General features: G+C 40.6%; 1 protein-coding gene across 1 annotated transcript in view; it reads right to left on the bottom strand.

Annotated features, from left to right (window-relative positions):
• The window catches only part of etfa (electron transfer flavoprotein subunit alpha), a 70861-nt gene that overhangs the window by 38512 nt on the left and 14302 nt on the right, over window positions 1-18047 (bottom strand). The window contains exons 4-7 of the mRNA XM_043680379.2: window positions 12366-12448; window positions 8473-8572; window positions 2538-2648; window positions 1301-1402 (exon numbers count right to left, since the gene is read on the bottom strand). Of these exons, the coding sequence (XP_043536314.1) occupies window positions 1301-1402; window positions 2538-2648; window positions 8473-8572; window positions 12366-12448 (396 nt within the window). The remainder of the gene's footprint in view (window positions 1-1300; window positions 1403-2537; window positions 2649-8472; window positions 8573-12365; window positions 12449-18047) is intronic.

Raw genomic sequence — 18047 nt, 5'->3', positions numbered from 1 at the left:
GAGTTTTTTGAAGAAGTAACAAAGATGATTGATAAGGGCAGAGCAGTAGATGTGATCTATATGGACTTCAGTAAGGCATTCGACAAGGTTCCCCATGGGAGACTGATTAGCAAGGTTAGATCTCATGGAATACAGGGAGAACTAGCCATTTGGATACAGAACTGGCTCAAAGGTAAAAGACATAGGGTGGTGGTGGAGGGCTGTTTTTCGGACTGGAGGCCTGTGACCAGTGGAGTGCCACAAGGATCGGTGCTGGGTCCTCTATTTTTTGTCATTTACATAAATGATTTGGATACGAGCATAAGAGGTACAATTAGTAAGTTTGCAGATGACACCAAAATTGGAGGTATAGTGGACAGCGAAAAGGGTTACCTCAGATTACAACAGGATCTGGACCAGAAGGGCCAATGGGCTAAGAAGTGGCAGATGGAGTTTAATTTAGATAAATGCGAGGTGTTGCATTTTGGGAAAGCAAAGCTTAGCAGGACTTATACACTTAATGGTAAGGTCCTAGGGAGTGTTGCTGAACAAAGAGACCTTGGAGTGCAGGCTCATAGCTCCTTGAAAATGGAATCGCAGGTAGATAGGATAGTGAAGAAGGAGTTTGGTATGCTTTCCTTTATTGGTCAGAGTATTGAGTACAGGAGTTGGGAGGTCATGTGCGGCTATACAGGACATTGGTTAGGCCACTGTTGGAATATTGCGTGCAATTCTGGTCTCCTTCCTATGGGAAAGATGTTGTGAAACTTGAAAGGGTTCAGAAAAGATTTACAAGGATGCTGCCAGGGTTGGAGGATTTGAGCTACAGGGAGAGGCTGAACAAGCTGGGGCTGTTTTCCTTGGAGCGTCGGAGGCTGAGGGGTGATCTTATAGAGGTTTACAAAATTATGAGGGGCATGGATAGGATAAATAGACAAAGTATTTTCCCTGGGGTCGGGGAGTCCAGAACTAGAGGGCATTGGTTTAGGGTGAGAGGGGAAAGATATAAAACAGACCTAAGGGGCAACTTTTTCACGCAGAGGGTGGTACGTGTATGGAATGAACTGCCTGAGGATGTGGTGGAGGCTGGTACAATTGCAACATTTAAGAGGCATTTGGATGGATATATGAATAGGAAGGGTTTGGAGGGATATGGGCCAGGTGCTGGCAGGTGGGACTAGATTGGGTTGGGATATCTGGTCGGCATGGACGGGTTGGACCGAAGGATCTGTTTCCGTGCTGTACATCTCTATGACTCTAAATGCAAGGATTATCCTTGTAAGATTAAAATATTAGGCAATATTTGGCATCACTTACACACCTCCAGATATAACAACTCTTGCACTAGTCAGCTCTGGACGGTCACTTTTGGTCAGGCTTTGTCCAATCCACTCAGAGATCCCAGCTGCAGATGGAGGTGAAACTAATCACAAAAAAAGTGCAGGATAGAGGTGAGTTTTAGAAAGTACACAAAGCATTATATCTTTTCAGAAAAACAACTTTAAAGGAGGATAATCTGAACAAAGCATTCAGAAAGCAATTATTACTTATCCAAAATAAACACTGTGCACTAATGCAGCGCCTCACTTTGTAAAACATCCTGAAGTTTTCCAAAACCATATACTTCTGAACCATAGTCATTACTGTTGTGTAAGCAAGTACTTTGCCACAACAAGCCTCTTCAAGGAAAATTGGATAAATGGATACGTTCTTTTATATGACAAAAATGGGAGGCAACAACTTATTACTTTTGCCTTTACATCCTTTATACAGCAACACCATTCTCCAGGGCATAGTCCCTAAATTTAAATCATCTTGTGTCTTTGTTCAAAGTAGGCTAGGGTTTCTTCTGATAGACCTCAATTTCTCAACCAAAGTCTACTTCACAAGAACTAGCCTCCATGAATGTAGCACTCTCTCAGTACTGCAGGTTGTAGACTCAGATTTTGTATTTAAATCTCAGAGTTGGGCTTGAACCCACAAACACCTAATTCAGCAGCAAAACTGGTGTCAAAATATAAAGGATGGAAGGTCAAATTAGCAGAAACTACAATTATCAATTCCCTTCAATGACGGATTTTCACCATATAAGAATGACATAGAAGCTGATATAAACTTTTGTACAGCATTTCAAATTTAATACTATTCATAACCCTCCATTTTCAAGGTGTTACTGACTATAGAAGACTAATCATATGAAGACTAATCATACAAAGACTTAAATATTGACAAGTAAAACTAGCTGACTAATTCTATACACAGAATTATTTCCTAAAACAATACAACTCAAGATCATATAAATTTACTTTTGTGAGAATTGTGTGTTCTTCAAGCCAAGGAAAGAATATAACATTTTACTTGTTCTTAGCATCAAGAAGATTATGTCAGGGCAGAGTACAAGTTTCACTACTGTTTCACTGAACACAATCATCAGATTGCCAGCTTCCAATCAATTAGTGCAAATGTTGGCTCAGTCAATATATTTCACTTGACTGAAATCCAGCAGGTAGTTTTGTACCGAGATAAAGTATTCTAATAGTAAAGTGTGCATCATTTACCCTTTTCAGAACTTGCATTTCCTCCATTCACAGAAGCAGCTTCAAATGATGTGCCTCTTACAGAGAACACTTTGACGTCATCGTCAGATTTCACTGTGCACAAAGCATTCCCTATGAAAAGTCAAGGATTAAGAACTGAAATACCAATTTGACTGAAGAGAAAAGGTTCAGAATTCAAAGCACGGTTTGGAACGAGAATCCTTCAGAACTTCCAAAAACCACTACTGAATTACCATTAAACCTAAGCACATGTTTAGGGATGCATCCTCAGAAAAACTGATTCCTCATCAAATTCAATCAAACTCCTATGCTGAATTCCAACTGATAGTTTAATAATTGATCACACGTGGGTTCAAAATACTTTTACATGAGATTATGTAGTTAAATCAGTTTCCATCCAACTCAAAAAATCAAAGCAAGTGTCATGTGTGGTACCTATTGGGTTTAAATAGTAGTCACTTGTATTTAATAGAGTTTTAAAGTTTTTAGTCATCAGAGTTTTGAAATTACTCCAAATTACCAGTGATAGCCTGATACCTCTCTTTTTCCTTTAATTTGCCACAACTGAATTTTGTCTCTAGGCACAATACAGAGTTAGATGTATTTCTCTCAATACTCATGGGAAATATTTGTATTTGATGTAAAGATGTGCTCTTTCTGTCCAATGCAAAGATTACATTCAATCTTTAATTACTAAATAACAAATTCAATTGCCTTTCCATTGATGCTTATATTATATCAAGGAATACCTCTGCTGAAAAAACAGAAATTACTGGAGAAACCTGTTGAGCTCCTCCAAGAATTTCTGCTTTTGTTTCAGAGTTCCAGCATCTGCAATTTTTGTTTTAACGCACCTACTGGTACATGCAACAAATAAAATAACAGATTTAGCACATACTGGTGGAATTCACTGGAATGATTGTGCATAGGTTTTAAATCAAAAATATCTTCAATTTTATGTTCCTAGATATCAACTACTCAAAGTAAAATGAAAAACAGAAACATATAGCAAATTGTACAACTGAAAGTTGAAGGCACAGTCTCAGACAGCATAATCTCAAGAAAGGAGACACTCATTTAAGACAGAGATGAAGAGGAATTTCCTCTCCGAGGGTAGTGAATCTGTGGAATTCTTCATTACAAAAGGCTGTACAGCATGTTGATTATATTCAAGGTCGAGAATAGACAGCTTTAAATCAGTAAAGGAATCAAGAGTTGTGAGCAAAAGACAGGAGAGTGAGGATCAGATCAATCATGATCTTATTAAATCATAAAGCAGAAAATACAAGCTCAATGATCTACTTCTGCTCCTATGTCTTATGATTTTTTAGTATAAAACCAACTCATGAAGTGGTGCTACTTTCCTTCTGGAACGGTACATTACAACGTAGCCTACGAAGCCAGGTTCAACTTATCCAGATAGCATCAAGACCAAATATATTCCATTTATTTCTACAACCTATTATCGCCACCCTAACCACTTTCTTGGTCTGCACTCCAAACCCAACATTGCAGAATTTGCCCTGTATAAGAACAAACTGAATGGTATTGAGACTGGCTCTAACGTAATGACAAGTACATCGGCTTCCAAGCAATCGATTGTGCTAAGGGACTCTCTAGTCCGAGGTACAGACAGACGTTTCTGTGGCCAGCAGTGAAAAATCAGAATGGTATGTTGCTTCCCTGGTGCCAGGATCAAGGATGTCTCAGAGAGGGTGGAGACTGTTCTCAAGGGGTGAGGGGCCAGGAGGTCACTGTACACATTGAAACCAACGACATAGGAAGGGAAAAGGTTGAGATTCTGAAGGTAGATTAAAGAGAGTTAGGCAGGAATTTAAAAAGGAGGTCCTCAAGAGCAGTAATATCTGGATTACTCCCGGTGCTACAAGCTAGTGAGGACAGGAATAGGAGGATACAGCAGATGAATGCTGAGGAGTTGGTGTATGGAAGAAGAAGGATTCACATTTTTGGATCATTGGAAACTGTTTTGGGGTAGAAGTGACCTGTACAAGGAGGACGGATTGCACTTAAATTGGAAGGGGACTAATATACTGCCAGGGAGATTTGTTAGAGCTGCTCGGGAGGATTTAAACTAGTAAGGTGGGGAAGATGTGGTGGTGGTGGTGGGGGAGGTTGGACCCAGGGAGATAATGAGGAAAAATTTCAGTCTGAGACTGGTACAGTTGAGAACAAAGGCGAGTCAAACAGTCAGGGCAGGCAGGAACAAAGCAGAGAACAAGGTAGGACTGATAAATTAAACTGCTTTTATTTCAATGCAAGAAGCCTATCAGGGAAGACAGATGAACTCAGGGCACAGTTAGGAACATGGGACTGGGATATCATAGCAATTACAGAAACGTAGCTCAGGGATGGACAGGACTGGCAGCTTAATGTTCCAGGATACAAATGCTACAGGAATGACAGAAAGGGAGGCAAGAGAGGAGGGGGAGTGGCATTTTTGATAAGGGATAGCATTACAGCTGTACTGAGGGAAGATATTCCTGGAAATACATCCAGGGAAGTTATTTGGATGGAACTGAGGAATAAGAAAGGGATGATCATCTTATTGGGATTATATTATAGACCCCCTAATAGTCTGAGGGAAATTGAAAAGAAAATTTGTAAAGAGATCTCAGTTATCTGTAAGAATAATAGAGTGGTTATGGTAGGGGATTTTAACTTTCCAAACATAGACTGGACTGCCATAGTGTTAAGGGTTTAGATGGAGAGGATTTTGTTAAGTGTGCACAAGAAAATTTTCTGATTCAGTATGTGGATGTAGCTACTAGAGAAGGTGCAAAACTTGACCAACTCTTGGGAAATATGGCAGGGCAGATGACTGAGGTGTCAGTGGAGGAGCACTTTGGGGCCAGTGACCATAATTCTATTAGTTTTAAAATAGTGATGGAAAAGGATAGACCAGATCTAAAAGTTGAAGCTCTAAATTGGAGGAAGGCCAATTTTGACGGTATTAGGCAAGAACTTTCAAAAGCTGACTGGGGGCAGATGTTCGCAGGTAAAGGGACGGCTGGAAAATAGGAAGCCTTCAGAAATGAGATAATGAGAATCCAGAGAAAGTATATGCCTGTTAGGGTGAAAGGAAAGGCTGGTAGGTATAGGGAATGCTGGATAACTAAAGAAATTGAGGTTTTGGTTAAAAAAAAGGAAGCATATGTCAGGTATAGATAGGATAGATTGAGTGAATCCTTAGAAGAGTATAAAGGCAGTAGGAATATACTTAAGGAAATCAGGAAGGCAAAAAGGGGACATGAGATAGCTTTCGCAAATACAGTTAAGGAGAATCCAAAGGGTTTTTACAAATACATTATGGACAAAAGGGTAACTAGTGAGAGAATAGGACCCCTCAAAGATCAGCAAGGCGGCCTTTGTGTAGAACCGCAAGAGATGGAGCAGATACCAAACGAGTATTTTGCATCAGTATTCACTGTGGAAAAGGACATGGATGATATAGAATGCAGGGAAATAGATGGTGACATCTTGCAAAATGTTCAGATTACAGAGGAGGAAGTGCTGGATGTCTTGAAACACATAAAAATGGATAAATCCCCAGGACCTGATCAGCTGTACCCTAGAACTATGTGGGAAGCTAGGGAAGTGATTGCTGGGCCTCTTACTAAGATATTTGCATCATCAATAGTCAGAGGTGAGGTGCTGGAAGATTGGAGGTTGGCTAACGTGGTGCCACTGTTTAAGAAAGATGGTAAGGACAAGCCAGAGAACTATAGACCAGTGAGTCTGACGTCGGTGGTGGGCAAGTTGTTGGAGGCAATCCTGAGGGACAGGATGTACATGTATTTGGAAAGGCAAGGACTGATTAGGGATTGTCAACATGGCTTTAAGCGTGGGAAATCCTGTCACACAATCTTGATTGAGTTTTTGCAGAAGTAACAAAGAGGATTGATGAGGCAGAGTGGTAGATGTGATCTATATGGACTTCAGTAAGGCGTTCAACAAGGTTCCCCATGGGAGACTGATTAGCAAGGTTAGATCTCATGGAATACAGGGAGAACTCGCCATTTGGATACAGAACTGGCTCAAAGGTAGAAGACAGAGGGTGGTGGAGGAGGGTTGTTTTTCAGACTGGAAGCCTGTGACCAGTGGAGTGCCACAAGGATTGGTGCTGGTTCCACTACATTTCATCATTTATATAAATGATTTGGATGTGAGCATAAGAGGTATAGTTAGTAAGTTTGCTGATGACACCAAAATTGGAGATGTAGCGGACAGCGAAGAAGGTTACCTCAGATTACAATGGGATCTTGTTCAGATGAGCCAATGGGCTGAGAAGTAGCAAATGGAATTTAATTCAGATAAATGTGAGTTGCTGCATTTTGGGAAAGCAAAGCTTAGCAAGACTTAAACATTTAATGGTAAGGTCCTGGGGAGTGTTGCTGAACAAAGAGACCTTGGAGTGCAGGTTCATAGCTCCTTGAAAGTGGAGTCGCAAGGAATCGGATAGTGCTTTCCTTTATTGGTCAGACTATTGGGTACAGGAGTTGGGAGGTCATGTTGTGGCTGTACAGGACATTGGTTGGGCCACTGTTGGAATATTGCACGCAATTCTGGTCTCTTTCCTATGGGAAAGATGGTGTGAAACATGAATGGGTTCAGAAAAGATTTACAAGGATGTTGCCAGGGTTGGAGGATTTGAGCTATAGGGAGAGGTTGAATAGGCTAGGGCTTGACGATGTTGTCCTTGCTGATGAAGTTGGTGGTGTTTGGTGTATGTGTCTTTGATTCTTTTAATAGTGTAGTCAGTGTTTCCTTGGCTAGGTTGATGTTGATTGATGTGAACAGGGCTGATACATCAAAGGAAACCATTATTTCATCCTCTTCTATCTTGGTGCCTTTGATGGTCTTCAGGAATTCTTGGGTGGAGTTCACCACAGAAAATGACATCACCAACCTAAGGAAACCCAAACATATAAATAGAAAGCAGGAAACACCAGCAGTGTTTCGTCCAGAGGCTCACTGAAGATGTTACCAAGGATGGTGACAAAACGTCTGAAAATGAACCTTCAAGCTCAGCGAGCAAACCTACATCCAGAACCTCAACCTGAGCTACAAATCTTCTCAAAACTTGCTATCAGTGGAACTACTTCAGCTTTTATAGAGCATTTCCATACTTTTTTAAAAATATTCTACCTTGCTTATTTCTCCTTTGTTCAAACTCTAGAAAACCCATCTGTTCCAACTCACCTTCAGTTCCACCTCCTAAGATCCAAGTATCTGATCCAATGTCTAAATGTTTCTCTCCATGTATTCTGGATCAGGAGGTGTCACTGCATTCATGTTGACAATGATAACTAATGCAAATGAAGTATGAACTATATCAGCCTAGTTTTGGGAGTGCAACTGCTACCATGTTCTAATAGCAGGCATTGCTATAATCTAAAGATAAAGATGGAAGTTGCAGATGGAAGGACTGAGGCAATAACCTCAAGTGGATGCGTTTTTTAGATTCCCTCCAGTATGGAAACAGGCCTTCGGCCCAACAAGCCAACACCAACCCTCCAAAGAGTAACCCACCCAGACCCATTTCGCCAACCCTATATTTACCCCTGACTAATGCACCTAACACTATGGGCAATTTAGCATGGCTAATTCACCTGACCTGCACATCTTTGGATTGAGAGGAAACGCAGACACGGGGAGAATGTGCAAACTCCACACATAGTCGCCCGAGGCGGGAATCGAACCCGGGTCCCTGGCGCTGTGAAGCAGCAGTGTTAACCACTGAGTCACCGTGCTGCCCATACTTCTTTGGTAACATGCCAGGTTCCTTTCTATATTGCACAAGAGCACGTCAAAAATACGTTAGATTTTACATTCAGTAAAAAGACACAATGACTAACTATAAATCACTTATAACCTGAAAGTCAAACTTCAGCAAAAGAGTTCATCTTGTACCAACCTGCATAGATAGTTCTGACAAATGTATCTGGGGTTTTAATTTCAGTGATATCAGAGATGGCAGCGACATCAAGTTTAGCAGCTATTCGAGGTATAATGTTCTAAAAAGAAAAGGAAAGATTGTAAATAAACATTCCAGGATAAAGTACGCTCATTAAACGTGATATTTTCCTTTTCAAGATATTAAACTGAACATATTTTGATGCATTTCTTACAAGGAAACACTGTATGCAAAATCTTAGCACAACAACTGTTGGGGCAGGGAACTATCATCCAATTCCACTCTACATCTATGGGCAGCATGCTGCCCTCAACGAGTACCAGTAAAAATTAGTTGGTGACTTCTGTTAATGAGATCTTACTGCGTGCGAAATAGCTGCTGTCATGGCCCATATATCAATCCTAAAGAAGGGTTACACCCAAAATGTCGACTTCTGCACCTTCTGATGCTGCCTGGCTTACAGTGTTCTTCCAGCCTCCTGTCTATCATGGCCCATATAACAATACTCAAAACCTTCTCTTCTCTGCTTCATAGTTTTGGGTTGATTCTAACTGGTTAGTAAACTTTAAAGATGAAACTACTAACTGATTGCATTTACATTAAATGAGTGTTCTTTGAAGTAATAAAGTGCTGCTCTTATATTGGGTCTCAACACAAATGTTCATGCATTTTTGTTTACACTTACTAATTCTTCATAGCTTGCACTTCATTTTGTTCTTGATGCCCACAAATGCTTTACGTTTTTAAATAAAAATGCAATCTCAGTTTATCGCTACTTTCTATGTTACATTATAAATGTTACATGGCAAACCTGGGCACAAAGTAATTTTCAAGTGGGAAAGGGGCAGTTAATTAGGATATTGCCAGGAAACACAGAAAATGATGAAATGCATCTAGGGAAAAGGGCAGAACTAATTCAATAAAATACAACTTATGAAACATAATGCACTGTGTAATGCATTGTAATTCAATTGGAATGCCATTAAGCCAGTAAGTTGACAGCTCCAAGACAAGATGAAATATTGCAGGAAAATGTTGTAGGAAGTGTTATAGCAATTCAAGTGGCTCAGTTAAAGAGTTAGAGAACTTGGTGAACCATATGCATCATTAAACTATTCTGTGTATGAGCAAGTGTGAGCTTTCCTTTACTGTAAATATCTGTCAGATCAGAGGTTAAAGTAATAGATAAAAGGATTAGAGAGGAATTTAGAAAAGTCTTCACCCAGAAGGTGCAAGTAATCTGGAACTCTCCTCCTGAAATGGTGATATAGAGGCAGAATCCTCATTACATTTTTAAAGATGTATTTAGATATTCATTGGAAGTGCAGCACCTATGAGGTGATGGTCCAGGAAGGTAGGTTAGGCTGAATACTCCTTTTCAACCAACGCTGATACACATAGTTTGAATGGCCTCCATCTGTGCCATACATTTATAACATTTGATTCTATGTTAGAATCAAAAGCCAATAGTACAAGAAGGCAATCTAGTCCAAAACAGGGATACTAACACTTTTATTCAAATCAATGCCACTCCCCTGCAGCTATTTCTCCCCACAGCTCTATTTCCCTTTCAAGTGTTTATCCAATTCAATTTTGAATGCTACGAATGAACCTGTTTTCTTACAGGCAGCGCATTCCAGAACACAGGCAAGCTGGTTACCTGGCACTGCATAATCCAATTTTATGGGCTTTAAACCTACTTAACACAGCAGTGAATACCTGATTTGGGAGGTTCAAATTTTTGGCATATAACCTTCAAGATATAAATTGAGAAGCAAGTCGAATAAGAAAATATTTTCAGGGAATAGATTAGCTTGCATTTATTCTATGGAAAATATTTTCAGTTACTCAAACTGATCTTAGTTAAATGTTAAAATCACATGTAAATATATAGGTGCACGCACGCATGACAATAAGTACAAACATATTATTTCAATCTTATTAAATAATCAAATTTAAGCAGTAAGTGCCAGGACCTTGTCATCTCTAATGATGAATAATTCCAATCTTCTTTTATTGTGGCATCTTAAAGACAGTCATTGGCCTTTTCTTGTTCCTAGACTGGACTAGTTAAAGATAGCAACTTGTTGAGTTATGCAGGTTATCACATCTGATCTGCAAACTCAGCTAAGTTTGTTGATTGCAGGACTTTGCTAGTTTAGTTGGAGTGCTGCATTTGTTTTCAGCAATCATGGTTTAGGATGAAAGGAAGAGGAAAAATGTGTCATTGGATACTTTAAATATGGAAATAGGAACAGATTATTGGTTGAATATATCAGAACTCATCAATAAATAACCCATCACCTTTCAACATTCAACACATGGAATAATCTGTCACCCTGTAAAAATAACTATCTTAAATCTCATTGTTCAAAAATGCATGGAACTCTGAAGCAATTATCCAATTTACACAGTGGGGGGAGTCTGCGCAGGAGTATATGATGGTACTTTCCATGAAAGGTCATGAGAAGTAGTCAAATTTCATAAGCCTACTAGATTTTCAAAACAACTAAACAATATATATTTTAAGCCCAACAAATCAGCATTCAACATTACAAAAAGCAAATCTGCTGATAAGTAGAGATTTTTTTTATTTATACTTCAGAAAGAGTATTTCTCCTAATATGATGAAGAGTAAACTAATTTATTCTCAAAACAAAATTTTGTCGAAAGTACATCTTGTATGTGCACCAGTGTGGGATGATCCCTTGAAACGAAGATCATAGAATCATGGAACCCCTACAGTGTGCAAGCAGGCCATTTGGCCCAACAGTTCCACACCATCCCTCCAAAGTGCACCTCACCCTATCCTGGTAAGCTTGCATTTCCCATGGCTAATCCATCTAGTCTGTGCATCCCTGGATACTATGGGCAATTTAGCATAGCCAATCCACCTAATCTGCACACCTTTGAACTGTAGTAGGAGATCAAAGCACCTGGAGGAATCCCATGCAGGTACAGGGAAAATGTGTGGAGTTTGCATAGTCACTTGAGGCTGGAATTGAATTGGGTTCCCTGGCACAATGAGGCAGCAGTGCTAACCGCTGAGCCACCATGCCTATGGTGCTTATTCACATGGAGTCTTTTAACGTGGGAGAACTTTTTGCACCACAGCTGCCAGAGTTCTGGCCAACCAGGAAACCACTCTTACCACCAGCCTTTGGTGTATCATAAGGTTTTACAGATTGATAATCGATCTGTTTGGGTCACACTATGACAAACCCTCCACTGTCATGATGATATTTGAACACAGAGCCTCAGGCCCAGAGGGTAGACTATCACCTACCCATGCACCACAAAGCTCCTTGCACATTTATTGTGTTTTGCTGACAAGTCAGCTTCAATTGAAATTCCAAGTAACATGTAATGTTTTTAGAAGAACTGCCTGATGTCTCACTCAGCATGTGATCAGAATGTGGAACTTGCTACCACATGGAGTAGTTGGGTAATAAATAGAATAGACGAATTTAAGGAAAAATCTAAGCAGGTACATGAAGTAAAGAAGATCACAGGCTAGGCTGACAGGATTAGGTAAAGAAGGGTGGTAGGTAGTGTGTGAGAATAAACTCCAGCATTGGCCTTCTGGACCAAACAGGCAAAAGTAAGGACTACAGATGCTGGAGATTAGAGTCAAGATTAGTGTGGTGCTGGAAATACACCGCAGGTCAGGCAGCATCCGAGGAGCAGGAAAATCGATGTTTCAAGCAGTAGCCCTTCTCAGGAATCTGTTGACTCCTGATGAAGGGCTCTTGCCCAAAACTTCGATTTTCCTGTTCCTCGGATGCTGCCTGACCTGCTGTGCATTTCCAGCACCACTTTAACCTTGACTTCTGGACCAAACAGCCTATCTTGATAAGCCCTTTGTAATGTCTTGCCAATAGTACTTTCCTCACCTTTCCAAAGGCAGAAGCCCCTGCACATATATGCGTGAATTTAAATTCCTTATGTGCAGCAAGCACCAGCGGTGTCAGCTCCTCTGTCAATGACACAGAAAGCAGAATATTAAAAACACAAATAAGCATACAGCAAAAAGTATGAAAACAATAAATTTTGAATTCATATACCATCAAGTAAAGCAAGAAATGTACACTTTGACAAAAATGGACCCTAACAGATGCCTATATACATCTTCAGTAACTTAGTCATCTTCTATTCATTTGGCTTCCACCCTTTCCTCAACTATTGTTGTACAGCATTGACATTTCTTGCTTGTGGCAGACAGATTTATTACCATTTAAATACTTAAATGTGCAGTACATGTTAACACCAGGTTATTCATTGTATGTTATGTCTTCAGGTCATCTATAGCTTTTCTATGTATATACTGGAAGTGATAGCAAACTATTTAGTCTTGCTTGCCTGCCTGAGAGCCAAGACAAAGGTGCAGCAAATCCATTCAGATTTGCTTTATGCTAAAGATACAGCAACCAATGTTTCATACCAGCAGCAGTAAATGAACATATTCACTCACAGCTGCAAAGAGTTTGGCTTGACCATCAGCACTAGGAAGACTGAAAGGTTCTTGTAGCATAATGGCAATGTCCCTAATGTCCCTACCTCTAAGCTGGGAGACCTAGGTTCAAGTCCCATCAGCTCCAGAGTGGTGAAATAACATCTCTGAACATATTTTTTAATAGGTATTTTTATAGAAAAAAAGGAAATTTTTTGAACTTTTTTTTACATAATTACAAAGGAATACAAACAAGTATAAACACTAATATACAATTAAAAATATATATTAAAAAGAAATAAATAATTGTGAGAAGATTTGTAGCTCGGGTGCTCGTTGTTGTGGTTCTGTTCGCCGAGCCAGGAATTTGTGTTGCAGACATTTCGTCCCCTGTCTAAGTGACATCCTCAGTGCTTGGGAGCCTCCTGTGAAGTGCTTCTGTGATCTTTCCTCCGGAGGAAAGATCACAGAAGCGCTTCACAGGAGGCTCCCAAGCACTAAGGATGTCACCTAGACAGGGGACAAAATGTCTGCAACACAAATTCCCAACTCGGCGAACAGAACCACAACAGAAATGAATAATAATCAAAACACAAAAAAGGGAAAAAAACCCCAACTAACTACTAATCTATCCTGCAAACAACCAAAACATAAAATAGGATATCATATATTACTAGCGAAAAATAACAGAATAATTAAATACATACTCAAAATGAATTAACATCAAGTCATAATAAAACCCATCTTTATACAGGATTCCTCCCCTCGGGGGCCCCCGGACCAGCCAGAACCACTACCACAGCCAGACAAAAGCCCTTGACAATATGGCCGAAATATCTGTGTCGATATAGTTCAGAAAGGGCTGTCATATTTTATAGAATAATTCAGTTTTTTGGTGCACCATATTTGTGAGGAAGTCAGGGGGGATATGTTCCATGATTAACCTGTGCCTATTCGAAAGTCCTGGAGGGTCCTCAGCTACCCAATTCACTAAGATATTTTCTCTTGCACAAAAATAGAGAATGGAAAATAGTTTCCTCCTGTGCACATCCAGGGAGGGAAGATTTGAAAAGCCCAGGAGAAGAGATACTGGATCCAATCTAATCTCCGTTCCCAAGATTTCTGTCAGAGCATTCGCTAATCTGTCCCAGTATCTATGGATCTTGTGACATGTCCATAAACAGTGCTTGAGAGTGCCCACTTCTATTTTGCATTTAGGACACTTTGGGGATATTCCTACCCTAAATTTTGCAAGTCTTTCAGGTGCTATATGGGCCCTATGGAGTATCTTTAATTGAATAGCTTGGGTTCTATTACAAAGAGAGATCTTTCTGGCGTTTTCCCAGATGTCCTCCCACATTTCTAGAGGGATTTCTAACCCGAATTCCTGGTTCCATGTTTTAAACAGTTGGTCCATGTCTTTCGATACCTCGTTACATAATGAGTGATAAAGAGTACTGACCGAAAGTGGACCCATTGGTCATAGCACTCTTCTCTCCCTATCCGATTTGTAGGGGCTGTCTAATAATGAGGTCTTCTTAATGTGTATATAATCTCATATTTGGAAATACCGAAAAAAGGTCTCCATTAGGCAGTCCAAACTTCTGGTGCAACTGCTCAAAAGACATCATAACCTCCCCATCAAACAGGTCCCCTAAGCAAGAGATACCTCTGGATCTCCAGGTTTTAAATGTAGCGCCTGTCAGCCCTGGCTGAAAACCCGATGCTCCCACCATAGGAGTAGGAGGAGAGGTTTTTTGTAGGTTACCTCATCTTGCGGCATTATCCTCCAGGCTTTAATTGTATTTAATAAAATAGGGTTTTTGCAATAGTCCATAATAGCACTCACCTTATCTAAAAATTAAACATTGATATGGGGACACTTTGCTTGGGAGGTCTCAATGTCGAATCAAATTGACTGTGGGTCACAAGAGACCCAATCAGCTACATAGCATAATAAAGAACTCAACTGATACCTCTTAAAGTCTGGAAAATCCAGTCCTTGTGGAAGCTGCAGCTTTTATAATTTGATAAGGTGCCGTCTATGAGTCCAAATAAAGGAACCAAGCCAGCCGTGTAGCTTACGTAACGCCAGTCTCAGCAATATCAAAGGGAGCACTCCCATAGGATACAGGAGACGAGGCAGAATATTCATTTTAACTAGAGCTACTCTGTCTAACCAGAATATTGGGAGATCTCCCCAGTGTTGAAAGTCCTGCCTTATTTCTCTAGTAGGTGCACAAAATTGGCTTTATACAGCTGACCAAATACTGGGGTGATAAAAATACCCAAGTATAAAAAACCCTCCAGTGACCACCAAAAGGGAAAGCAAGATCCGTCCGATAAATTGGATACACTAGCGAGACCTCCCAACGCCATGGCATCCGATTTCATAAAATTGATTTTATAGCCTGAGAACATACTAAATAGATTGATTACTTGAATTAAGCGGGGGAAGGATATCAAAGGATTACTTAAGAAAAGGAGGATATCATCTGCATAGAGAGTGATTTTATGTTTACCTGAACCAACCCTCAGAGCCACTATGCACAAGTCGGTTCGTATAGCTTCCGCCAGTGGTTTGATTATTAGCGTGAATAATAACGGTGAGACAGGACATCCCTGACGACAGTCCCTACCCACACTGAAGCTATCCGAACCCAAACCATTGGTAATCATGGCTGCCCTGGGGTCATTGTATAATATAGACCCATTTAGAAAATACTTCTCCGACACCAAACCTTTCCAGTGTGTAAAAAAAGATATGACCATTCTACCCGATCAAATGCCTTCTCTGCATCCAGAGAGACAACTATCCCCGGTATTCTTTCCTGTTGACAGGCTTGTATCATATTTAAGATTCTTCTAATATTGTTAGCTGATCTACAGCCCTTGGTAAATCTGCCTGGTCCTCCTTTATGATATATGGTAAGACCTCTCCAATCTTAATGCTAACGTTTTAGAAAGGATTTTGAAATCCACATTTAGCAAGAGTATTGGTCTATATGATGAGCAATCTTCTGGGGCCTTTCCTTTTTTAAGAATGAGAGAAATATTTGCTTCTCTCAACGCAGGCGGGAGGCAGCCCTGACTATGTGAGTAATTGTACCAGCCAGTTCCCCTATAAATCTTTTATAAAATTCAACCTGGAATCCGTCTGGTCCAAGTGCTTTGCCACTCTGAAGCTGTCTAATTGCGTCGAGTACTTCCTGGGTTGTCAGGGGGGCATTCAGGATCGACACCTGCTCCGGGGTTAAATCCAGAAAGGCCACGTTTTTAAAGAAGGACTCTACCTTCTTAGTTCTATCCTCACAGTCCTGCGATTTATACAATTCAAAATAGAACTTTCTAAAGGCTGTATTGATCCTATTACGATCACAAGTCAGAGTACCAGCACTTTCCCTAATGGATGTGATAACTTGAGGAGCCTTTTTTTTCCTAGCAAGATATACTAGGTATCTGCCATGCTTGTCGCTATAGTCATATAGTCTTTGCTTTGCAAATAATATTTCCCTCTTTGCTGTTTGAGTAAGTGCGGTGTTCAAGGCTGTCCTAAGGGCTGTGATCCTTTGTAGCTTAATAATAGAGGGCCTATTATTATACGCTGTCTCAGCTGCCTTCAAGCGAGCCTCGAGCAGGCGCTGTTGTTCTCCCTTTCGTCTTTTCTGGGTCGCAAAATATGAGATGATCAAACCTCACGCATTAGCCTTAATGGTCTCCCACATCGTCAATGGGTTACTGGCCATACCTGAATGAATTTCCAAAAAGGTCTTGAATTCCTGAGAAAAATATTTTATAAATTTGCTATCCTTCATTAATAAAGAATCCATACGCCAACGTCAGGAGCCTGTCCCATCGTCTCTAGTCTTAACTTCCAATATATACTGCAGCATGATCAGAGATTGCTATATTACCTATTTTGCAGGACAATATGGAATTCAAAAGGGTCAAGAGAGCAAAAAACATATCAATTCTAGTATGACACTTGTGTGGGTTAGTGTAGAAATTAAAGTCTCTGCCCTGGGGGTGAAGGCACCTCCACACATCTACTAGGTGGTGAATCTCCTTATTCAGATCCACCAAATGTCTAAATCTAAGAGATATACCCATAGTACTCTTGGGTATCCTATCCTATTCACATAGTGAATAACAAATAAGGCCCCTACCCCCCCACAGAAGGTGGGCCCGCATATAGCAACCCGGTGGGCCCACTCCACCTGTACATGGCCTGGACCAGACTCCAACTTTAATATTTGAGGGAGCCATTGCTCCAAAAAAACTGCGTTCGGGAAGGCCCAGCAACCGAATATTTTTTTCGACGGTCCCGACTGTCGAGGTCGATGTGCTCTTTCAAGGTCCGGACTCGCTGCTCGAGAACCTGGACCCGGTCCACGGCTGAGTCGGCAGCAGCTTCTGAGGTAGTGGCCTTTTGCTACCCCCCTCCAACGCGCTGTTCAAGTTTTTCAATTTCTCAGTCATGCTTCTGCTGCTGGAGGGAGTGGGGGAGGGGTCCCTGCCTGTTGCGAACTGCGGGAAGTTTTGCCCTTAGTCATTTTAAGAACAACATCAAACTGTTCAAGTTTGATGTAAAGTGACTAACTATGCTGGGCAAAAGTTATTTTAAATGATTTAAAAGGTGTAGTGAAGGCGGGTGGCCCACTTTACCCAAGTCTTAGACAGAGCACTACAGACTCAGACTTGTTGGGTCGCCGCCATCAGAATCTCTCTCTCTGAACACATTTATAGTAAATAACACATCAGGAAGACAAACCATAGTACAAAATGTCGCTATTTCACCATCTATCAGCACTAACAATATTGACACTGGCAGTTGTTGATAGTTTCAGGCTACGCAATTACGAACAATCTGCTACTTGATGTTGAAATCAACAACGAATCACAAAAGTTGCACTTGTTATGTCCAAGCTGCGTAGGAGTATGTAGAACAATAGAAAGTTAATGGACAATAGCAAGCTGAAAGTCTACCAAACCTGCATCTTCAGTTCACTCCTTCACAGTAGTAAGATAGGGACAACATATTTTACCAGTTTTCACCTTCACTGTCTCATACAGTATCTTTGGCCTTCATTGGTAGGAGAAGTTTACCAACTAAGAGGTCCAGAGC

This window comes from Chiloscyllium plagiosum, unplaced genomic scaffold (genome assembly GCF_037043375.1).
Source record: "Chiloscyllium plagiosum isolate Xiang-an unplaced genomic scaffold, Cpla_swu_hap1 HiC_scaffold_42, whole genome shotgun sequence".
NCBI lineage: Eukaryota > Metazoa > Chordata > Chondrichthyes > Orectolobiformes > Hemiscylliidae > Chiloscyllium > Chiloscyllium plagiosum.
The sequence above is the reverse complement of the archived record's forward strand: the minus strand, read 5'-3'. Positions and strand labels throughout refer to the sequence as shown.